The following is a 24,601-nucleotide window of genomic DNA, read 5'->3' as shown; positions in this document are numbered from 1 at the left end:
CTAGCTACTGCCCCCCATTGCATCTTATCTGGCCGGTGGGGGCGGGAGAGGTGCGGGGAACAGGAGTTCCAGAGCGTGTTTCTGCATGCTCCAGAATCTTCCTTGTTGCGCCAGGAATGACGTCATTCCCAGTGCAACAAGGCAGGCTCTGGAGCGTGCATGCATGTTGCGCCCATGCATGGTAAGTTCCTCCCATGGCCCCCCAAGAACCCCGTCCCCCAGTTTGGCCCCCAAATTGGGGGACCTGACCTGGCAACCCTAAGTAGAACTCCAAAGTTCAAAATCCAGAGACAAGAGTCCTGGAATGACACCTATCCATGTTATCAGATCGAGGGCACAGAAAAGCGTATAGTGGCAGGTATTCCACCTGCAACCACAGAATGGGAACCAAACTGGAATGAAGACCCTTGCTTCATGCCAGGTTCATGCCCCAGCCTGGCCTGATCCTGACTGAGCAATCAAGGGGTGTTCCTAGGACATGTGACCACAGTCTTCTGCAGCTGGAATGCATTCGCAACCAAAGCAATTCTCTTTCACCCAGGGTGAATGAGAGTGCAAAACTCCCTCGTGGTCTCTTAGCCATGAAACTCTCTGTTCCCATGAACTTATCTGCACCTGCGTGCTTCAGGGAGTGATATGAGGACAAACTCATACTTATCTCTGAAAACTGCAAGTCATGGTGACTGTACCTTTCCAGAGACTGGCCTTCTGTGGCCTCCTAATCAGGCCTAAAATCCTGAGCCAAAGATTTGAAAAGCCAAGAAACAGACTAGGAAAGGCCAGTTTCTTGACATGCACTTCATAACGGCAGTCACTCTTCCTTCCAGGGGTGCAGACTCCTCAGTTTCCTTGGGGGAGGCACATGGTTGAACCTATTCTATTCTATTCTATTCCTGTAGCAAAGTGGAATTAACCGTGGAACTTTCACCAGTGGTATTAGCAACACAAACTTCAGCACGTATTTTTTTTTGCTCAGGTTTTCCTCTGGGAGCTCGGGGGCAGAAACATGTCACAGCAGCAGCAGCAGCAGCAGGGCCAGAAGGACAGAAGGGAAAGAGGCAGTGAGGTGAGCCCGAAGCTGACAGGCGGTTAGTATTGGCAGAAGGAGCTGCTACTCAACCATCCCTTTTCACAGAGAGGGGAAGTGTGGTTTAGTTCTCAATCAAAGAAGGAGAAGTTTGTAAAGATGTTATGAACACCAACGAGACAATTAGATTAAATAATTTCTGTATGAAAGGATATACTTCCTCACCCAATTATTACTATCCCATCTGCAAAGGCAAACCATTAATGCTCTTGATCTATTTCTTACATCAAAATGTATATTGCAGGCTAAAGGAAATACCTCAGTCTAACCACTGAGGCCTTCTTTTTAAAACATTATTATTACTATTATAAATTTATTCCACATTAACTTAAAACATAACCATACAAAACCCATTCCACATTAACTTAAAACAACCATACAAAACCCAAAATATAATTCCTAAGGCCTTCTGATTGCTCCATGTACTCTTTCCCTCCTCGCTCCTTCTCTCTGTTTCTTCACACAGACAGTATTGTCCACTGAAGGTCTGCCTCTCTTATCTTTACAAAAAGAAAGAAAACCAGCCCTGTGGTGGCTCCTAAGACTGTACTAACTTGCTACAAACAGGATGTGCTGAATTTGACAGCCTGAAGGACTTCACGATGCTACCTGGCAACCCGGTGGAGGCATTGCTCCTACCAGGAAACTCCAGGGGTTTTTGAGCTACCCCGTTGAAGCAAGCTGGGCATGGCATTCCCTCCACTGGGAAATCCTGGTGGGGTCTTGAGGGAGTTTTACACCCCTTATTCCTTCAGTGCTTGCTGTTTAATTTAATGTAACCTTTTACAGGGCAAACATTCTCTCAGAATTCTTCTGCTATGCAATGGCCACAGTTTGTATTAAACTAATGATTAACAGAGTACGAGAGCATGGAAAGTGCACGTTTCTACTTGTTTCATATCCCTGATCTTACAAAGCAGGCAAAAAGTTCCTTTCACCGATACTGTTTTTCCAAGCAGAGAAATGACTTTTCTACATCCTCAGCCGAACAGATTGGCCAGCTGGCTTTTCTGCTTCCTTGCTGCCTTCGGTTTCGTCCAAAGCGAGAAGCTGCTGGTGATACCTCAAGATGGAAGCCACTGGCTCAGCATGCGTAGCGTGGCAGAGAAGCTTCAGGAAAGGGGACATGAAATAGTGGTGGTGGCGCCAGAAACCAATTTGCTCTTAAGAGAATCAGAGTATTACGAGAGAAAAACATACCCAGTGCCATACACACAGGAGGACCTCAAAATGCAATTTCAAAAATTTGCTACAAATCTGTTCCATAAAGTTTCATTTCCTTACACAATTTTTCAAGAATACCGGAACAACATGTATGTAATAGACATGTTTTTTGACAACTGTGACAGTCTTCTGAAGAACAGAGAAGTCATACAATACTTGGAACAAAGTCGTTTCGATGCACTTTTGACGGATCCAGCTTTGCCCTGTGGAGTCATCCTAGCCGAACATCTCTCCATCCCATCTGTGTACTTCTTTCGTGGATTCCCATGCAGTTTAGAGCATGCAATCTGTAAATCTCCGAACCCTGTTTCCTACATCCCAAGATGCTATACCAGGCACACAGACCAAATGACTTTTGCCCAACGTGTGGTTAATCTATTTGTTAATTCTTTCGAGACTTCGCTTTTTAAGACTCTGTATAACAAGTATCAAGATATTGCTTCGGAGTTTCTACAGAGAGAGGTTCACTTACCGACACTTTACAGAAATGGTTCTATCTGGCTTTTGCGCTATGACTTTGTATTTGAGTATCCCCGGCCTCTTATGCCTAACATGATCTTCATAGGAGGTATAAACTGTGAGGAACGAAAACGTCTGCCACAGGTATGCCACCTTTTTACTGTTAAATTCTGTAAGGAATACATTTTTTATTTAATTGGGAAATGTGTCATGATACGTGAAAGGTTACAAACAAGAAACAATAACGGCATTAAGTATATCAGGCAGGAGTGTGCTGCTTCTGCACTACCAGGATAATAAACATTACCAAACAAGTTAAACGGATTAGAACAAAACCAGTGGATGAAGTCCAGAGTCCATTCCACTGTGCGATTCCCTGGGAGTACGTTGCATTGATTTTAGAGGGACATCTGCAGAAACATTTGTAGAATTGGTTGCACAACATTGCAACAACTTAAAATAAATCATGAAGTTTATACTATAATGGAATGTTTGGCGGGCACTGACTGTAATTTTGTTTCTGTAGCAGAACAGGACCAAATCGGGCAGATTCTTGCCTAGGAGACCACAATGACACACACACACACTGCTGAGTGCCTGAGAGTATGGGCAGAATGTCAGTGCAGCGAATAAGTATTAAATTTTTATACTTAATTATAAAAAACATACAAAAGAGAAAAACAAATTTCTTAAAGAAAAAGCAAAAAGGTCAAAAAGAGAAAAAGAAAAAAAAGTTATATGCATAGGAATACATAACACTTTCCTCTTTGAAAAGGTATAGCCATATTACATACTAGAAACAAAGCCTGTTGTGGGGAAAAATACAACGGGCTCTAGAAAGGGGAGAGGGGGCAGGCAGGCATTCCTTCCTCCTCCGTCACTGATCCTGGACAGTAAAGGAGTGGGGTGGGCATTGCCACCTGCTCCACACCTGATCTCAGCAACAGGAAGGGGTGGTGGGCTTTGCTACCGGTTGCACGTCTGATACAGGCCAGGTAAAGGGGGGCAGGCATTGCCACCTGCTCCACTCCTGATCCCAGGCGGGTGAAGGGAAAATGGGCATTGCCTTCTGCTCTGTGCCTGATTACTGGCTAGGTGAAGGGGAGCAGGTATTGCTGTCTGCTCCAAGCCTGATCCCAGCTGGGTGAAGGGGGGTGGGTGGGCATTGCCACTTGTCCTTGCTGGTTGAAGGGAGAAGCAAGCACCACCTTCTGCTCCTCACCTGATCCTAACAGGTGAAGGCGGGCGGTGGGTTTTGCTATGTGTTCCACTCCTGATCCCAACTGGGTGAAGAGAGCGCAGGCATTACCACCTTCTCTGCTCCTGATTCCGGCAGGTTGAAGGGGGGCAGAGATTGCTGCCTGCTTGGCTCCTGATTCCAACAGGGTGATGATGGGGTGGGCATTGCTGCCTGCTCAGTGCCTTATTCCAGTCGGTTGAAGGGGGCGGGCATTTACACCTGCTCCACTTCTTGTCCCGGCTGGGTGAATGGAAGAAGGGAATTGCCTCCTGCTCTGTGCTGATCCCACCCAGGTGAAGGCACTGGGCAGGCATTGGCACCTGCTCCACTCCTGATCCCACGTGGGTGAAGAGGGATGGGCATTGCCACCTGCTCCACTCTTAATACCAGCTGGGTTAAGGCAGAGAGTGGGCATAGCCACCTGCTCTGCTCCTGATCCCAGCTGGGTGAAGGGGGGCATTGCCACCTGCTCCACTCCTGATACAAGCTGGCTGAAGGTGGGTGGGCATTATCACCTGCTCTGCTCCTAATACCAGCTGCGTTAAGGTGGGTGCGGGCATTGCCACCTGCTCCGCTCTTAATACCGGCTGGGTTAAGGCAGAGAGAGGGCATATTTACCTGCTCTGCTCCTGATCCCAGCTGCGTGAAGGGGGGCATTGCCACCTGCTCTGCTCCTAATACCAGCTGGGTTAAGGCAGGGGGCGGGCATTGCCACCTCCTCTGCTCCTAATACCAGCTGGGTTAAGGTGGGGGGTGGGCATTGCCACCTGCTCCACTCCTAATACCAGCTGCCTGAAGAGGGTGGGCATTGGTACCTGCTCCAGTACTAATACCAGCTGGTTTAAGGTGGTGGTGGACATTACCACCTGTTCCACTCCTAATACCAGCTGGCTGAAGGGGGGGTGGGCACCTAGTGATGCCGCACTGCTCGCCTGACTCACCCAACTCTCAGAGGGGTTCCCTACTTGTGCTTCTCCTTTAGTACACTCTCACCAACTGGCCATATTAGGAATTATCCGCTGAGAGGGCCAGTACTCCATTTTCCCTTTCTGTGTTGTTGTTCTAAGATTCTAACTAGAGCCTGCATCTCTTGCTACCCTACCCAGTGGCTGCTTGGGAGTCAATCTGAACAGAACTTTTAAAAGCCACAATGGAAGTAATGCGGCACTAGCAGTGGGAAGACTGGGATGGGCATTAAAGCTCCCCTCCTTGCACCCATAAACACATATGCATACACAGAATGAGGGCCAAGAATCAAATACACAGTGAGCCGCAGTGGGAACAGTCACACAGGAGGCATCACCACCACCGTAACACGTCTCAACGACCGCAACAGCAGCCATGGCTTTAGAAAGAGCCTCAATTAAGAGCTCTTTTGGAGCTCAATAGAAAAGAGTCCAGTAGCACCTTTAAGACTAACCAACTTTACCGTAGCGTAAGCTTTTGAGAATCACAGTACTCTTCGTCATGCATCTGATGAAGAGAACTGTGATTCTCGAAAGCTTATGCTACAGTAAAGTTGGTTAGTCTTAAAGGTGCTACTGGACTCTTTTCTATTTTGCTACTATAGACTAACACGGCTAACTCTTCTGGATCTATTGGAGCTCTTAATTCTACCTACCCACCTTCAAGGGTAGTCCCACGCAGAGAGAGTTACAGTAGTCTAGACAAGGTGACCATAGCATGAATCACTGTGGCAAGATCAAACAAAAACAATTACAGAGATGACTGGAGGGCTTGGCAAAGATGATAGAATGCTGACCTCACCACCACGGCCACTTGCTTGTCCATGAATAATTTGGAATCTAGCCACACTCGCAAACTCCTGACCATCTCTACTAAAGGGCACATATGAATGACACTGGCGAAATAATTGATCCCTGAGGGACTCCACAAGAGAGTTCCTGCCGGGCCGGCTTCTCATCCCCAATGGCTATCCTAAAGAAGCTTCCTTGGAGGAATGAAGGGAATCAAGCCAAAGCAATTCCCCTCACCCCCAGTGAGGCCAAGTGATTGGCCCAAACCGAGTGGTCAAGAATGTTAAATGCTGCCGACAGATCTAACAAAAGCAGAAGCACATGCCCACTTTTATCCAGGTAGAGTTGGAGATCGTCAACCAGAACCACCAGAGCTGTCTCTGGGCTACATCCAGGACTGAAGCTGGACTGGAATGAGTCCAGCACAGATGTTTTCAAATCCTGGAGCTGCTCCTCCACATCCCACTCAATTACCTTGCCCGAAAACAGTAAATTCTGGATGGTAATTTGCTAGCTCATTCTTATCCAAGGAGGTTTTCTTCAAAAACGGTCTTATTATCACCTCCTTGGGTGAACTAGGAAACTATCCCTGTGAGAGAGAGAAATTAATAATCTCCCGCAAGGGACTTGTTATCACATCCTGGCAAGATTTTGCCAACCAGGAGGGGCAGGAGGCTAATGAGCACGTCGTAGGCCTCAAAGCGCCCAGGATCCTATCAACACCTTGTAGGGTAAGTGAGCTGAAAAAGTGCAAAAAAGGACCCAACAGAGCAGATGAAGCCTTTGGTATACTACCGGTTCTAATTTTGGCTGCCGTATCCAGGCAGAACTTAAGAGACTGAGAGCCAAGCTACAAGTGATGCCTGACACAGGTTGGACACTTGTCAGCTTCCCTCACGTTTTGATGGGAAATGTAGGCGTCCTGGTCTTGCAGCTGTAATGGAGAGCCAAGCTGTAAAACCAGGACGCCTGCATTTCCCATCAAAACATGAGGGAAGCTGACAAGTGTCCAACCTGTGTCAGGCGTCACTTGTAGCTTGGCTCTCAATCTGCAGAAAAAGTCACATAAATCACATCTCAGGGCCAAACCAGTCTTTACTGTATACTCCCTAAAGGAGTAGTTAGTCGCTGAATCAATTGAAACAATTGCTCTGGACATGAATGTGTGGAGGCGGAGAAGTTCCCAACTTCCTGGAGATTTGGGGTGGAGCCTGGGGAGGGCAGGGTTTGGGGAGGGACCTCAAAGGGGGCATAATGCCATACAGTCTACCTTTCAAAGCAACCATTTTATCCATGGGAATTGGTCTCTGTCATTCAGACATCAGTTGTAATGCTGGGAGATCTGCAAGTCCCACCTGGTGGTTGGCAACCTTATTTCCGACTCGTAATATATTTGAAGAAATGCTTTTTTGTGTTGATGTTTTTTGCAATCTACTCAGATCGTTTCTTTCTGTGCCTTACATTTGTTTTGCCAGAACCGAATGCTTCTTACTGTGCACTGCATTGGGGCTTTTTGCCTTTTCTGAATTCCTTGACTTGTGTTGTTAACTAAGCAGGCACCCTTTTAGACCTTGGTAGTACCTTGACTGGAGAGTGCATTATATCTGAGTCTCAGTTGGTATGGTTGTCAGTAGTTTCAAAACATCTTGGACAGATTTTACTCACTTAGCTCTTATATCAGTTTTGGACTTTGGGGACAATATCCAAAGCGTGATTTGTAAGTCTTTCAGAGGCCCTATGCCCTATGGGGGCTGCAGGCAAAATCTGTCCCATAAGAGATGGAAATGTGCACCTTCATGGCAGGATGTGAGATAAGTTGATCCTTTGGAAGCTGTGGTTTGCTCTTTTGCCACTGAAAAGCAAGAAGTCCTCTGATCTCTTGATTGAACCTGACCTAAAGACGCCCGAAGAACATTGCACAATATTTAATTCTTATCCTGGGCACCCATGCTTGAAGAAGAATCTGAGAGTGATAAAGACTGCCAAGTTTTATATTCTGGTCAAATATTCCATTTCCCACAAACACCCCACCAACTATTTCTAGGTTAGATTTGCTTAAGGAGAAACTTTAATATTAATCATTAACAATGGGGGGGCAGAGCGTAGGCTTGCCATTTCCAGGCCGGGGGATCCCCTGCTCCCACCTCCTACTCTTCCCCCCTTCCAACTTACCTGGCCAGCGAGGCCGCCCCCCCCCGGGCACCCCCTCTTCGGCGGCGCGGCGCGCTCCCGCGCCCCGCCGCGGGCCCGATTAAGCCCTCGGGCGAGTACGCGAGCGCTCCCGGGCCGCCCTTCGACTCGCGTCATCACGCACCCCCGGGCGCGCGCTCGCTTCGCACGTGCGCCAGTGAAGAAGCCGGAGCCGCGCCAGTGCCTGGCTCCCAGTCTCCCGCCGGGGGATTAAAGGGACCTGGCAGCAAGAAGCGTCAACTTTTCACGCCAGTTTTTAAAAGAAGCTCCACGTTTACGCGATGGAGTCTCCATTTTCTCGCCTCAACGCACGCACTGCATGTTTTCTCTTTGCGCTTGTGACCATCGGAGAAGGCGGAAGACTGTTAGTCATTCCCCAGGACGGAAGCCATTGGCTCAGCATGCGGGCTATAGTCGAGAAACTCAGCGAAAGGGGCCACAAAATAGTGGTCGTGGCTCCAGAAGTGAACTTTTTCCATAAAGCGTCCCAGCATTACACTGTGGTGACACACGCGGTGCCTTATACGCCGGACGAGTTTGCCCATCGCTTCCGCCTGTTCACCCACCAGCCCTTCGAGGAAGTGCCTTTTCTTTCCAGGCTCGTAGGGCTATATAAGGCCACGAGGCAACTTCAAGAGATGTTTTTCATGACTTGTGAAAGCCTTCTGAGGAACAGAGAAATCATGAGATCCTTAGAAGAGAGTAGATTTGATGCCCTTTTTACCGATCCAGTTTCTCCCTGCGGCGTGATCCTTGCCGAGCATCTCTCGGTCCCTTCGGTGTACTACTACCGTGGCTTCCCCAGATTAGAGAACACCTTCACTAAGTGCCCAGATCCGGTTTCCTATGTCCCAGCGTGTTTTAGCAGGAACACAGATCGCATGACATTCATCCAGCGGTTGGTGAACCTCTTATTCAGCTTCTTAGAGATGCCGCTGTTAAAGATTAGTTATAGCAGTTACCAAGAGATTGCTTCTGAGTTTCTCCAGCGGGAAGTACGTTTGCCAACCCTTTACAGAAATGGTTCTGTTTGGCTTTTACGCTATGACTTTGTGCTGGAGTATCCTAGGCCAGTTATGCCCAACATGGTCTTCGTGGGCGGAATAAGTTGTGAAGAAGGAAAACACCTGTCACAGGTAGATGGTCTATATCAATGCTTAAATCTCATCTTTTCAGTGACAATGTATCCCTTGCTGCTAACCGAGTCACACCTGTGAGATCAAAGGTTTGTAGACAGTTTGTAGACATATACAATTAATATAAAAGAAAATCCTTATATATTTTGGGTACAGAGTTGTCAGTTGTAGCATAGTTAGTTACATATTCAAGAAATGGGGACCATTATTCTGTGTATGAAGCTTGATAACTGGGATTATTCATAGATGTTATCTGATTAGTTATTTTCTCCATTATGAACAGGTCCCAAATATCAGCAGCCACTGTTTGACATTGGAGATCTTGTCTGTCTTCCAATTTTGAGCCAATACAGTCTTAGGTGCTGACAACAATAATGGGAGGGATTTCTCTTTTAAAGGGGAAAAAAAGAATAAGAGGAATCAATAGCTATATCTAATTTCAGAAAGAAAGGAATCCCCTCCCTCATAAGGACGCTAGTTATTTGACTAGTTCTTTGGAACTTTTTGAAACAGCTGAGTGGTTCCTTATGAGGCAGAGAATGGACGTAAGGAAAACATGAAGCTGTTACCTTAGCCCTGCTAGGGACTGATCTTAGATGAAGCTCTAGGTGTAGAATCAATAGAAACCAAATGCGGCAATATTATCTTCTGGTTATAGGTATGTGTTTCTGCCGAGCTGAGGGCTGTTGTCAGAGGGAAGGGGGCTGGGAGATAGAGCGTTGACGTTTGACACACTGCAGGGAAGGAAAACCAAAGGGGTCAGCATGATTCAGCAGATTTGCTGGTTTGATCTGATCCGTGCCTGGATGGAAGAATTACTCTCCTACATCAAACCACTAAGGATGTAGTGAGAACTTTGCACCACTCCCTTATTATAGGAGTTCAGTTCTCTCGCTATCTTGGCAAGCGTGCACCAAGTCAGGTTTTTTAAAATCTGCATTCAGACAGACCACTGCAGCCAGTTTGGTGCAGTGGTAAGAGCACGGGACCCTAATCTGGAGAACCAGGTTTGACTCCCCACTCCTCCACTTGAAGCCAGCTGGGTGACCTTGGGTCAGTTACAGCTTCTTGGAGCTCTCTCAGCCCCACCCACCTCACAGGGTGTTTGTTGTTGTGCGGATAATAATAACATACTTTGTAGACTGCTCTGAGTTGGTGTTAAGTCCTCCTGAAAGGCGATATATAAAGTGAATGTTGTTGTTGTTATAATTCTGTATGGCATTTGATCATCATTTCAATACCTACTTAGTGATGTGATTGTAATTGTGATTGGGCTTGGATTCTTTATTGTAAATGAGATGTTGAGGAAGTGTACTGTGAAATGGGAAATGTTATATATGCTGGCAAAACCCGTTAGGCTTGTGGAGTCCAGTTGGGCTTTGGGCTCCTCGACTCCTGCTCAGCTTCCAATCTGATATTTTGCAACCCCCTCAGAAAATTTTCTCGTACACTATTATGTATGTGTATTGTTCTACCTTGGGACAATAGTTTAGGGTTAGCTTAGCGGTACGTGGAGGAGCCCTTCAATTTTTGTAGAGTTCTACCCACCTGGCGGTTGGCAACCCTATTGCCTACTCTTAATATATTTGAAGAAATGCTTATGTTTTTGTGTTGATGTTTTTTGGAATCTACTCAAATAATTTCTTTCTCTGCCTTATATTTGTTTTGCCAGAACTTATACTTCTTTCTGTGCGCTTCATTCTCTAGCACTTGTACATTTATCTTTAGGTCCACAGAGATCAAAATAGCGAAACCCCCACTTCCCCGTCCCTTCGAGTGTACTTTAATCGCAGGCACAGAATAGACCCTGTAGCCCTGCACAATGGGGGGATCAGAATTCTGGATCCAGGTTTCCTGCAGACAAAGAGTGCCATGATAATGTAAAAAAGTTAAAAACTCTGGGTCATATAACTTACTGCACCAGCCCCCCAAGTTCCAAGATAGGAACTTTAATTGTCAATCAGCAGCTGTGATCCTGTTTAGCTCCCCAGCAATGTCCTAAAGAACACAGTTATTGTTACAGGATGATAGATGCAGAGGAGTTAGCCATGTTAGTCTGTAATAGCAAAATCAAAAAGAGTCCAGTAGCTCCTTTAAGACTAACCAACTTTATTGAAGCATAAGCTTTCGAGAATCACAGTTCTCTTCGTCAGATGCCTGGAGGGCAAGAAGAAACTGGTCAGATATATAGGTGGAGAGGGGAGGGAGGAGTAGGTGCAAACAGTAGCTTCTGATATGGAGATCAGTTTGCTTCTGTTAAGGAAGTCAGTTACTTCTGATAATGAGATAACCATTCATAGTCTCTATTCAATCCCAGCCTGACTGAGTCAAATTTACATATGTTACATGATGGAAATTTCTCCCGAGCAGACTGCTCCCCCACATTAGAATTCTTGTGGACAATGGCATCGTTCTTTACAGGATTTTCTTGTCGAGAAAATATAGAGAAGCTGTCTGGATTCCATAGATCCACCACTATTGGCATGAGGGGAGCTGGGAGAGTTGCCATCTCTAAGCAGTTCTCAAGCATATTGGGCTCATTGGCCACTGGAGAGGACTTCTGCTCTTGCTGTATTGGTTCGTCTTTGGTTCTCAGAAGCTTGTCTCTTAACAGTCCCAATCTGGTGGTGATCGCCAGCTGTTCAGAAGGCAGAAGAGCCGAGAACGAATTGAGTAATTCTTCTTCAGTTGAATTCTCAAGAGAGGAATGGGCTGGGGCCATTCTCAGGTGTGAGGAAGAGTCACTCTGCACAACGTCGGACACTGGATCTGGAGTAGAGCTCTCAGCCTCCATCTGGGGGTGATCTTTTTGCCAGCATGGTAGCCGAGAGTTTATGATCAAGTTATTGAAAACCCTAGCAGGGAAAATCCTTTTAGTGTGCAAAAATTCCTTCCGGCGAAGCAGTAGGCTTGGAATTCTGGGGCTTCCAAATGTGAGAAGAACTCTTTGAGCCTGGTATGGATTGTTAAGTGGCTCAACCAATATTAAGTCTATTGCTAGTTGACTTTCATGTAGAAGATCTCTTAAATGAAAACTGGCCTGTCTTACTGACTGCCAAGATAATGTCTGGCCTTTGTAATTGCAAACAGTTAGGCAGACTTTACAGGGCTGCAGCTTTAACTGAGATGGAGCCTTCTCGATTTGAAAATGCTGAGGCTTTTTGTATTTTAAGGGACTCCCTTTTGTGTGGGGAGGAGGCAGTTCTCCAGTAGTGGCCCCGTCCAAACCTGTGTTAGCTTTGATGAACGGCAGTAGCTTCTGAATATATTGTGTAAGTTGATCAGTTTTATCTTCCAATAGTAGTAATCTTTCAAAAATAGATTCCACAGTTTTTGCTGTTAGTTGCATGGAGTCTATCAGCGTGATATTGGGGCTTCTGTTTTTAGCAAGCACAGATTCTTCAGCTGTTGTTTGCTGCTTATCTCCCCTCTCAACCACACAATTAGTATCCTCTTCAAGATTTACGAGGGGAGTGAAGCGGTTAGAGGTTGGGAAACCAGAGGTCAGCGGGGATGAACTCGGTATGAAGAAATCATCCATTTTAGTCTGTTTACATGCTGGAGAGGAAGCTAAATCGTCTACGTCACGGCCTCTTTTAGATGCTCCCATTATTGGAAAGCACACGCTCCCACTAGCTCCAAAGGCAAAGAGGCATACGGAAGCCTCAAATTGGCAGCTTGGGCTCAAAGTGAAAACTCCTGTTCTTCAGTTAAAAACCAGTCAGCATCACCCTGATTTATTCGGCAGTGCCGCCTGATTCTCCAGCCGTGGGCTCTCGGCACTACTGCCAGGGGAAAGTGAGACAGCCCAAAGGAGATAAGAAATGCACTAAAGTTCCCTGGGAAGGTGTCCTTGAAGATGCAGAATCCAAACAAACTGCAGCTTTATCAAAATAGAAAGTTCAGCACAGACACTTATCTTAAAGATGGATAAAAGCAGGATTAATACGCTGGTGTGTCTACTCAGGACGCCATCTTGCCTCCCTCCTCCTCTCATGACGAGTTGGGAAACAGAGCTGCTAGCCAGCAACGTTCATTGTGCACTTCATTTGGTCAAGACTTCCGTTGTTTGAACAAAGTCTTTTTGCCTTTTTTGAATTCCTTCACTTGTGTTGTTAGCCTTTTTAGACTTCGTTAGTACCTTGACTGGAGCAATGTATTATATCTGAGAGCCAAGCTACAAGTGACTTTTTTCACGTGTAGAACACTTGATCATTTTCGCAAGTTTTCCTGGGAACTGAAGTCCCAGTGCCCTTCCCCTCTCTGTTAGAATCGCTGCCTGAACAGCCAGAGAAAGCCGGCTGCAGCAGCAGCTTTTGCAAATCGTTCCTCCAGTCACAAGCCTGCTCTCAATGATCTTTGGGGGCGGGCAGTGGCAGCTTTCTCCCTGGGTATCTTGCTTCCGGGGAGCTGCTGTGGAGAAAGCCGATGTGTCGATGAAGCAGAGCAGGACGCCCAGGGAGAATGTTGCAGCTGCCCGCCCCCAAAGATCATTGAGAGCAGGCTTGTGACTGGAGGAACGATTTGCAAAAGCTGCTGCTGCAGATGGCTTTCTCTGGCTCTTCAGGCAGCGATTCTAACAGAGAGGGGGAGGACACTGGGACTTCAGTTCCCAGGAAGTGAAAATGATCAAGTGTTCTACACGTGAAAAAAGTCACTTGTAGCTTGGCTCTGAGTCTCAGTTGGTATGGTTGTCAGTTGTTTCTAAACATCCTGAAAAGATATTACTCTTTTAGTTCTTATATCAGTTTTGAACTTTGGGGACAGTGTCCAAAGCGTGATTTGTAGCCAGACCGTAAGTCTTTCAGAGGCCCTTTGACCTGTGGGGGCTCCTGGCAAAATCTGTCCTATAAGAGATGGAAATGTGCGCCTTCATGGCAGGATGTGAGATAAGTAGATCCTTTGGAACCTGTGGTTTGCTCTTTTGCAACTGAAAAGCAAGTGTCCTCTGATCTCTTGATTGAACCTGAACTAAAGATGCCTGAAGAACATTGCACAATATTTAATTCTTATCCTGGGCACCTATGCTTGAAGAAGAATCTGAGAGTGATAAAGACTGCCAAGTTTTATATTCTGGTCAAACATTCCATTTCACCCCCCCCCCCCACACACCAAATATTTCTAGATTAGATTTGTTTAATGAGAAACTTTCTTTTATATTAATCATTAACAATGGGGGGCAGAGGAGGCACTATAACAGCAAGAAGCATCTACTTTTCTCTCCAGTTTTTAAAAGAAGCTTCCCATTTATGTGCCGCGTCCTTAGAGATGGATTCTTTCTTTTCTCGCCTCAACGCATGCACTGTATGTTTTCTCTTTGCACTTGTGACCATCGGAGAAGGCGGAAGACTGTTAGTCATACCTCAAGATGGAAGCCATTGGCTCAGCATGCGAGCTGTAGTAGAGAAACTAAATGAAAGAGGTCATGAAATAGTGGTCGTGGCTCCAGAAGTTAATTTCCATTATAAAGAATCCAAGTATTACACTATGATGACACACGCAGTGCCATACACATCAGACGATTTTGCCGAACGCTTCCGTTTGTTCAGCAACCAGCCCTTTGAGGAAGTGCCTTTTCTTACCATGTGCATAGGGGCCTATAAGGCCATGACGTACCTTCTCGAGATGTTTTTCATGAATTGTGAAAGCCTTCTGAGGAACAGAGACATCATGCGATCCTTAGAAGAGAGTACATTTGATGCCATTTTTACAGATCCAGCTTTGCCATGCGGCGTGATCCTTGCCGAGCATCTCTCGGTCCCTTCGGTATACTTTTTCCGTGGCTTCCCCAGATTAGAGAATGCCATAACTAAGTGCCCAGATCCGGTTTCCTATGTCCCAAGATCCTATAGCAGGAACACAGATCACATGACATTCATCCAGAGATTGTCGAACCTATTCTTTAGCTTCTTAGAGACACCATTGTTCAAGATTTTTTATAACGGATACCAAGAGATTGCTTCCGAGCTTCTCAAGAGGGAAGTACATTTGCCAACCCTTTACAGAAATGGTTCTGTTTGGCTTTTACGCTACGACTTTGTGTTTGAGTATCCTAGGCCAGTTATGTCCAACATGGTCTTCATTGGCGGGATAAATTGTGAAGAAGGAAAACGCTTGTCACAGGTAAGTGGTCTATATCAGTATTTAAACTGCATCTTTTTAGTGACAATGTATTCCTTGCTGCTAAATATCAGAATTTGCGTGGGCAGGAAAGAAACCTAGAGTAAAAATGAAAGTACTTTGTGATGTTAAGGAAAGAGGTGGAATGCAGTAACCTGATCTTCGACTATACTACGAGGCAATATGTCTAGTATGGCTAAAAGAATGGGTGTCTTTATCCAATCATAAACTGTTAATATTGGAAGGCTACAATAACCTTTTTGGATGGCATGCATATTTGTGGTACGATAAACACAAAATTGACGCAATGTTCCAGCACCACTATTTGAGAAGAACTCTGTTTTTAACCTGGCTAAAATATAAAATGTTCATTGATCAGGAGAAGCCATTGTGGATTGTACCAGCTGAAGCGATTAACCCTAACTTGGAATACAAAGGAAAAGAATGGCTTACCCTTAAAGAATTAACAAAAACAGAAGACAAGGAGTTAAAACTCAAACCAAATGAGGAATTGCCATTCAAATACGGTTGGCTACAATATCGACAGATCAAGGATTTATTTGACTCAGATCAAAGGAAGACAGGTTTTAGAATTAAAAACTCAGAATTAGAAGAACTTTTGTTAGGGGGTGATAATAAAGCAATCTCTAAAATGTATAAACTGTTATTAAAGTGGTTTACAGAAGACGAGACAGTCAAGGTTCAAATGATAAAGTGGGCGATAAATTGTAATAATGAAATAATGATGGAGGCATGGGAGCAATTGTGGAAAAATACTTTAAAAATTTCAACATGTACCAGTATTAAAGAGAATGGCTATAAAATGTTATATAGATGGTATTTAACACCGAAAATATTAGCCATAGCTAATAAACAGCTGTCTAATAAGTGTTGGAAATGTAAGGAGCATGAAGGTTCTCTATTTCATATGTGGTGGACTTGCGGCAAGGCTAGAGACTTTTGGGCTAGAATATGTGCCGAGATGTCTTTAATACTCCAGTATAATGTTGTTAAAAATCCAGAAATGTTGCTGTTATCTTTACACTTGGAAGACGTTAATAGAAATGATAGGATATTATTGTACTATATGATAACAGCAGCAAGAATATTATATGCACAATACTGGAAGAGAGAAGAAACACCTGAAATTGAAGAATGGATACCAAAACTGTTGTACATGGCTGAAATGGACAAATTAACGAGAAAACTGAGAGACCAAGATCCAAAGGGATTTTTTGAAGATTGGAAGAAACTGAGAAAGTACTTAGAAAGAAAATGGGATGTTAAAGGACAATTGTGGTCTTTTGAAGTATATTAAATAAGACAAGATATACTCTAGATCTTTACCAGCAGTAACAGACTAGTTATTATAGTGTAGAAATATGATCAGTAAACGGGGGGTTGGAGTGCTGTTGGAAGTCAACATTGAAAAGGGGGAGGGGAGGGGGTGGGGAACATATACCTATGGGAACTGAAAAGAAATGTAGTTGCTTTTAATTTGATTGTATGTTAACCCATCCAATAAAATTTTATCAACAATGTATTCCTTGCTGCTAACCAAGTCACACCTGTGAGATCAAAAGTTTGTAGACAGTGTTGCCCTGTTTGGGGTCTCCCCAGTCCAGAGTCCAGGGGTATAGCATAGGGACACCACGTGGCCAAAGATATCTGCCTGCCACTTTCCTGTATAAGTTGTGGGGCATGATGAAGTCAATTTATTCTAGTAGGGACTTGGCAGGATTTGACATCTAGCAGTAGCTTGAATTGTTGTATGACAGCTGATGTTTTCTGTTACTTGTGTTTCATTTTACTATTCTTTGCTATTGTTATGCAGTTAAAAACACAACTACATACATGTACTCCACACAGAGGAAATAGAGCAATGCCCTTGCTCGGACCAAGTAACCAGTACAAACAAATGTGTCAGCTTTCAAGGTAGATGTGAAAGCAGGGACAAAAAGAGAGATAAGGAAAGGAAGTGATGATTCCGGGTATTGTGGAAATATCAGCTCACAGTTTGAAACAGCCTTAAAGTGGAGTGGAAGAGGTGCTTTGCCGACTAACAGAGTTGGAACAAAGAAGCAGCAGCCATTCTTTCTTTGAGAATGTAATTGTCAGTGGTTGTTTAGAGAAATTGGCTTAATTCCTCTGTCTTTACCCAGTTTCTGCCTGAAATCCAGTAATCCATTTCTTTCAGTCTTCTTAGGAATTTGGAGTCAGTTTTTGATCAATCCCATTTTAGTCAAAGAGAAATTCAAAAACAGGAGGGGAAGGAAAGGAGGTTCTACAGCATTTCAGAAGTTAACTCTGTAGATGCTCAGAGGCAGGCAAGGTCTTCCCAAACCTTCTTACCCTTCTCTTAGAGGACCGCTCTGTGGTGTGTAACATGAAACAGCTGCAAGGTCTGAAGGTGCAAAAAAGCATATTGATTTCTCTTTGAAGAGGGAAATGAAAGATTCCTCTTTTAATAACTCTTTATTTTATAAATTTTCCCAACATTAAGAAAATGTAAACTTTTAACACCAAAAAAGTGATTTACATAATAACATTTAAGACATTGAGCTAAACAACCTGTGTAATGTGTAAGCGACCATCTTGATTGATTTGGAAATTGTATTTTTTGGTGTATTTTATTATTGTTGTACCCCGCCCTGAGCCTGCTTGTAGGGAGGGCAAGTTAAATATTGAATAAATATCGAATATACAGATTTTTATACCATATATAACTAATATAAAAGAAAATCCTTATTTTTTTGGTACAGAGTTGTCAGTTGTAGCATAGTTAGTTACATATTCAAGAAATGGGGACCATTATTCTGTGTATAAAGCTTGATAACTGGGATTATTCATAGATGTTATCTGACAGTTATTTTCTCCATTATCAACAGGTCACAAACCTTCAGCAGCCACTGTTGGACAGTGGAGATCTTGTCTGTCTTCCAATTTTGAGCCAATGCAGTCTTAGCTGCTGACAACAATAATGGGAGAGATTTCTCTTTTAAAGGGAAAAAAAAGAACAACAGGAATCAATAGCTATATCTAATTTCAGAAAAAAAGGAATCCCCCCCCGCATAACAATGCTAGTTATTTGACTAGATCTCTGGAACTTATTGAAAGAGATTAGTGGATCCTTATGAGGCAGAGAATGGATGTAAGGAAAACATGATAGCTGTTATATTAGCAGTGCTGTAGGGACTGATCTTAGGTGAAGCTCTAGGTGTAGAATCAAGAGAAACCAAATGTGGCAAAATTATATTGTGATCGCGTTTATGTTTTCCCGTCCAGGAGGTTAGCCTAATTAATTCTGCAGAGCCGAGCTGAGGGCTGTTGTCAGAGGGAAGGGGGCTGGGAGATAGAGCGTTGACGTTTGACACACTGCAGGGAAGGAAAACCAAAGGGGTCAGCATGATTCAGCAGATTTGCTAGTTTGATCTGATCTGTGCCTGGATGGAAGAATTACTCTCCTACATCAAACCACTAAGGATGTAGTGGGAAACTTTGCACCACTCCTTTATTATAGGAGTTCAGATCTCTCGCTATCTTGGCAAGCGTGAACCAAGTCAGGTTTTTTAAAATCTGCATTCAGACAGACCTCTACAGCCAATTTGGTGTAGTGGTTAAGAATGGCAGGACTCTAATCTGGATTCCCCACTCTTTGAGTGGGTTTGATTCCCCACTCTTCCACTTGAAGCCAGTGCGGTGACCTTGGGTCAGTTACAGCATTTAGAAGCTCTCTCTGCCCCACCCACCTCACAGGGTGTTTGTTGTTGTGGGGATAATAATAACATACTTTGTAAACCACTCTGAGTGTGTGTTAAGTCGTCCTGAAGAACAGTATATAAATCAAATGTTATTGTTGTTGTTATTATTATTATTCGAATTATCTGAAACACAATCACCAATAAGCAGAGATCACATGATATTATTGATTGGCCTTGCTAAGCTGATACAAGTTTCCACAGGAGACCTAAGTATCAACCAGATATCGGCATAATATGTACGCTGTTCCAGGTAGCACCGTCTTTTGCAGTTCTGTAGGTGTTATGTCAGAAAGCTGAAGTTTTTCCATTTGAGTTGCAAAGTTTTTCGAGATGGTTCCCAGTGCCCCGATGACAATTGGGACAACTGTTGCATACCTCTTCCATAGTCGGGTGGTTTCTATTGCCAGATCTCTATATTTAATCATTTTTCTTGTTCTTTTTCTTCGACTCCCCAGGAATTGCAATGTCAATTATCCAGACTTTTTGATTTTCCATGACTGTTATCAGGGGCAGTGCAAGGGTTTTCAGTGCTTGCGGCCAGTTGGCCGCCCCCCCCCCCCGTGTGCATGGAAGTGCGCGCGCTTCGGCCTGTGTGATGACATCACGCATGACATCATCGCAGGAGCGCATCCCACCGCCGCCGGCCCGATCACTATGGCGGGCAGCTCTGACGGTGCGCGGGTGGCCTCCGAGCTATCCCGCTCAGTTGCCTGCGCCACCGCAGCTGCGCCCGGCCGGGGGCGTGTGCTGAGGTCGGTGTGGGGCGGGAGGGATAGGAGGCTGCAGCTTTGTGGCATACACTCCCGCCCCCCGCGCCTCCTCTGGCGCTCCCTCTGGCACCCTGTGCCTGAGGCCACCGCCTACTTGGCCTCAATGGGTGCGCTGGCCCTGACTGTTATGTCTGGTGTATTATGTTCAAGGTGCCCATCAGTTTGAATTCTGAAATCCCACAAGATCTTGACTTGTTCATTTTCTAGCACCTTTTCCACCTGATGGTCCCATGAATTCTTTGATACTGACAAGTTATACTTTTTACACAATGACCAATGAATCAGCTTTGCGACCCTGGCATGTCTAGCTTTGTAGTCCATCTGTGCAATTTTGCTGCATTCAGAGATAAGGTGGGATACAGTTTCATCTTTCCACTGAGAAAGACGACATTTTGGATGTTCACTGATTTTCTGAAATTTGGCCTTAATAACATTCGTTTGCAATGCTTGTTCTTGTGCTGCAAACATTAGACCTTCAGTTTCTTTCTTGATTGTATCCATCATCAACCATGCCCAAATTGTTGTTGTTGTTGTTATAACGCTGTATGGCGTTTTGATCGTCATTTCAATAACTATTTGGTGATGTGATTATAATTGTGATTGGGCTTGGATTCTTTATTGTAAAAGAGCCTTTGAGGAAGTTTACTGTGAAACAGGAAATGTTATATATGCTGGCAAGACCCGTTAGGCTTGTGGAGTCCGGACGGGGCTCAGGTTCCTTGATTCTGGCTCAGCTTCCAATCTGATATTTTACAACCTCCCTAGAAAATTTTCTCGTACAGGGAGGGACAACACAAAGGAAAACACCAAGACATGCGATTACTGTGATATCAACAGCTTCAATCTATATACTTTCCTTTACATTATATAAGAAGGGTGAGTTTTCCCATAGAGGATTTATTTTCACCAGTTGGACTTTTGTAGAGTTGGGACTTTTCTGAAAGTATCTGAGGAAGTTTGATGACTGTTACTTATTATGAATGTTATATTTACAGATGATATTTATTGAACAATTGACTTGTGAACAGATATTAGGATTGTGATTTTGGACTGTATTTATATCTTTCTTATTGAGTACTTTAGCACTGTTGCACTTTTTATTCAAATATACTTGTTGTAAACCTATTATGTATGTATAGATATATTGTTCTACCTCCAGGCAATAGTTTAGGGTTGTAGCTTAGCGGTACGTGGAGGAGCCCTTCAATTTTTGTAGAGTTGTACCCACCTGGCGGTTGGCAACGCTATTGCCTACTCTTAATATATTTGAAGAAGTGCTTATGTTTTTGTGTTGATGTTTTTTGCAATCTACTCAAATTATTTCTTTCTGTGCCTTATATTTGTTTTGCCAGAACTTGTGCTTCTTTCTGTGCACTGCATCGGGGCAAGACTTCCATTGTTTGAACAAAGTCTTTTTGCCTTTTCTGAATTCCTTCACTTGTGTTGTTAGCCAAGCAGGCACCCTTTAAGACTCTGTTAATACCTTGACTGGAGCAGTGCATTACATCTGAGTCTCAATTGGTATGGTTGTCAGTCGTTTCTAAACATCTTTGAGAGTTTTTACTCTCTTAGTTCTTATATCAGTTTTGGACTTTGGGGACAAGTTCCAAAGTGTAATTTGTAGCCAGGCCTCAAGTCTTTCAGATGATCCTTTGGAACCTGTGGTTTGCTCTTTTGCAACTGAAAAGCCAGCGTCCTCTGATCTCTTGATCGAACCTGTCCTAAAGATGCCTGAAGAGCATTGCACAATATTTAATTTTTGCCCTGGGCAAACAAGCCTGAAGAAGAATCTGCAAGTGATAAAAGCTGGCAAGTTTTATATTCTGGTCAAATATGCCATTTCACCCCCCCCACACCCCAAATATTTCTAGATTAGATTTGTTTAATGAGAGACTTTATCTTTAATATTAATCATTAACAATGGGAGGGGCAGAGGAGGCACTATAGCAGCAAAAAGCGTCAACTTTTCTGTCCAGTTTTTAAAAGAAGCTTCACATTTATGCTCAGTTTTCCTTAGAGATGGATTCTTTCTTTTCTCGCCTTAACGCGTGTACTGTATGTTTTCTCTTTGCACTTGCGACTATCGGAGAAGGCGGAAGACTGTTAGTCATACCTCAAGATGGAAGCCATTGGCTCAGCATGCGAGCTGTAGTAGAGAAACTCAGTGAAAGGGGCCACGAAATAGTGGTCGTGGCACCAGAAGTTAATTTGCTTTATAAAGAATCCAAGTATTACACTATGATGACACATGCGGTGCCTTACACGCCGGACGATTTTGCCCATCGCTTCCGCTTGTTCAGCAACCAGCCCTTTGAGGAAGTGCCTTTTCTTTCCATGGTCATAGGGGCCTATAAGGCCATGACGTACCTTGTCGAGATGTTTTTCATGAATTGTGAAAGCCTTCTGAGGAACAGAGACATCATGCGATCCTTAGAAGAGAGTACATTTGATGCCATTTTTACAGATCCAATTTTTCCATGTGGCGTGATCCTTGCTGAGCATCTCTCGGTCCCTTCGGTATACTTTTTCCGTGGCTTACCCAGGTTACAGGATGCCATCACTAAGTGCCCAGCTCCAGTTTCCTATGTCCCAAGATCCTATAGCAGGAACACAGATCACATGACATTCGTTCAGCGATTGTCGAACCTATTCTTTAGCTTCTTAGAGACACCTCTGTTAAAGATGTTTTATAACAGATATGAAGAGCTTGCTTCCGAGCTTCTCAAGAGGGAAGTACATTTGCCAACCCTTTACAGAAATGGTTCTGTTTGGCTTTTACGCTACGACTTTGTGTTTGAGTATCCTAGGCCAGTTATGCCCAACATGGTCTTCATTGGCGGGATAAATTGTGAAGAAGGAAAACGCTTGTCACAGGTAGGTGGTCTTTATCAATATTTACACTGCATCTTTTCAGTGACAATGTATTCCTTGCTGCTAACCAAGTCACACCTGTGAGATCAAAGGTTTGTAGACAGTGTTGCCCTATTTGGGGCCTCCCCAGTTCAGAGGCCAGGGGTATGGCATAGGGACACCATGTGACCAAAGACATCTGTCTGGCACTTTCTCTCTATAAGTTGTAGGTCATTATGAAGTCAATTTTTTTTCTAGTAGGGACTAGCCAGGATTTGACAGCTAGCAGTAGTTTGAATTGTTGTATGACAGCTGATGTTTTCTATTACTTGTGTTCCATTTTACTATTCTTCGTAATTGTTATGCAGTTAAAAACACAACTAGGTACATATACTCCAAACAAGGGAAATAGAGCAATACCTTTGCTTAGACCAAGTAACCAGAACAAACTAATGTGTCAGCTTTCAAGGTAGATGTGAACGCAGGGACAAAAAGAGAGATAAGGAAAGGAAGTAATGCTTCCAGGTATTGTGGAAATATCAGCTCACAGTTTGAAACAGTGGAAGAGTGGAAGAGGTGCTTTGCAGACTAACGGAGTTCAACACGTCTAAGATCTTAGACGTCCTGATACAAAGAAGCAGCGGCCATTCTTTGAGAATGTAATTGCCAATGGTTGTCTAGAGAAACTGGCTTAATTCCTCTGTCTTTACCCAGTTTCAGCCTGAAATCCAATAATCCATTTCTTTCAGTCTTCTTAGGAATTTGGAGTCAATTTTTGATCAATCCCATTTTTGGAGGGGAAGGAAAGGAGGTTCTACAAAATTTCAGAAGTTAACTTTGTAGATGCTCAGAGGCGGGCAAGGTCTTCTCAAACCTTCTTACTCTCCTCTTAGAGGACCACTCTGTGGTGTGTAACATGAAACAGCTGCAAAGTCTGAAGGTTCAAAAAAGCATATCGATTTCTCTTCAAAGAGAAATCAAAGGGAAATGAAAGATTCCTCTTTTAATAACTCTTTATTTTATAATTTTTTCCCAACATTAAGAAAATGTAAACTTTTAACACCAAATGAGTGATCTATATAACAACATTTAAAATATTGAGCTAAACAACCTGATACACAGATTTTTATACCATATACAATTAATATAAAAGAAAATCCTTATTTTTTTGGTGCAGAGTTGTCAGTTGTAGTGTAGTTAGTTACATATTCAAGAAATGGGCACCATTTTTCTATGTATGAAGATTGATAATTGGGATTGTTCATAGATGTTATCTGATTAGTTATTTTCTCCATTATCAACAGGTCCCAAACCTTCAGCAGCCACTGTTTGACAGTGGAGATCTTGTCTGTCTTCCAGTTTTGAGCCTATACAGTCTTAGCTGCTGACAACAATAATGGGAGAGATTTCTCTTTTAAAGGAGAAAAAAAAGAAAAAGAGGAATCAATAGCTATATCTAAAAAAGTGAATTTCAGAAAAAAGGAATCCCCCCCCCATAACGATGCTAGTTATTTGACTAGATCCCTGGAACTTTTTGAAACAGATGAGTGGTTCCTTTTGAGGCAGAGAATGGACGTAAGGAAAACATGATAGCTGTTATATTAGCAGTGCTGTAGGGGCTAATCTTAGATGAAGCTCTATGTGTAGAATCAAGAGAAACCAAATGTGGCAATATTATATTGTGATCGCGTTTATGTTTTCCCGTCCAGGAGGTTAACCTAATTAATTCTGCAGAGCCGAGCTGAGGGCTGTTGTCAGAGGGAAGGGGGCTGGGAGATAGAGCGTTGACGTTTGACACACTGCAGGGAAGGAAAACCAAAGGGATCAGCATGATTCAGCAGATTTGCTAGTTTGATCTGAACCGTGCATGGATGGGAGAATTATTCTCCTACATTAAATCCCTAAGGATGTAGTGGGAAACTTTGCACCACTCCTTTATTATAGGAGTTCAGATGTCTCAGTATCTTGGCAAGCATGCACCAAGTCAGGTTTTTTAAAATCTGCGTT

General features: G+C 43.8%; 3 protein-coding genes across 4 annotated transcripts in view; all 3 read left to right on the top strand.

Annotated features, from left to right (window-relative positions):
* The first annotated feature begins 1,976 nt into the window (after positions 1–1,976).
* The window catches only part of LOC129326452 (UDP-glucuronosyltransferase 1A3-like), a 175,969-nt gene continuing 153,344 nt past the window's right edge, over positions 1,977–24,601 (top strand). The window contains exon 1 of one of the 2 annotated variants that reach the window (XM_054974657.1): positions 1,977–2,914. In XM_054974657.1, the coding sequence (XP_054830632.1) occupies positions 2,051–2,914 (864 nt within the window). In that variant the 5' untranslated portion in view covers positions 1,977–2,050. Of the gene's footprint in view, positions 2,915–8,155; positions 9,094–24,601 lie in introns of those variants that run through there. The other variant, XM_054974682.1, reaches the window with a different exon arrangement.
* On the top strand, positions 14,362–17,396 carry LOC129341817 (UDP-glucuronosyltransferase 1-6-like). Its single transcript, XM_054997137.1, has 2 exons — positions 14,362–15,216; positions 17,376–17,396. Exons 1-2 carry the CDS (start codon positions 14,362–14,364, stop codon positions 17,394–17,396), a joined length of 876 nt encoding a protein of 291 aa, XP_054853112.1.
* On the top strand, positions 21,741–23,329 carry LOC129341758 (UDP-glucuronosyltransferase 1-6-like). Its single transcript, XM_054997124.1, has 2 exons — positions 21,741–22,618; positions 23,309–23,329. The coding sequence occupies exons 1-2, from the start codon at positions 21,764–21,766 to the stop codon at positions 23,327–23,329; spliced, it is 876 nt and encodes a 291-aa protein (XP_054853099.1). The 5' UTR covers positions 21,741–21,763.

The sequence above is a fragment of the Eublepharis macularius genome, chromosome 1 (assembly GCF_028583425.1).
Source record: "Eublepharis macularius isolate TG4126 chromosome 1, MPM_Emac_v1.0, whole genome shotgun sequence".
Taxonomy (NCBI): Eukaryota; Metazoa; Chordata; class Lepidosauria; order Squamata; family Eublepharidae; genus Eublepharis; species Eublepharis macularius.
The sequence above is the reverse complement of the archived record's forward strand: the minus strand, read 5'-3'. Positions and strand labels throughout refer to the sequence as shown.

What these genes read in the sequence shown, in the direction of transcription:
- LOC129341817 (XM_054997137.1), top strand. Translation starts at nt 14,362, where the DNA reads ATGGATTCTTTCTTTTCTCGCCTCAACGCATGCACTGTATGTTTTCTC. An exon ending in AAGGAAAACGCTTGTCACAG is followed by an intron (nt 15,217 to 17,375) that starts GTAAGTGGTCTA and finishes GTCTTTACCCAG; the next exon opens with TTTCTGCCTGAAATCCAGTA.
- LOC129341758 (XM_054997124.1), top strand. Translation starts at nt 21,764, where the DNA reads ATGGATTCTTTCTTTTCTCGCCTTAACGCGTGTACTGTATGTTTTCTC. An exon ending in AAGGAAAACGCTTGTCACAG is followed by an intron (nt 22,619 to 23,308) that starts GTAGGTGGTCTT and finishes GTCTTTACCCAG; the next exon opens with TTTCAGCCTGAAATCCAATA.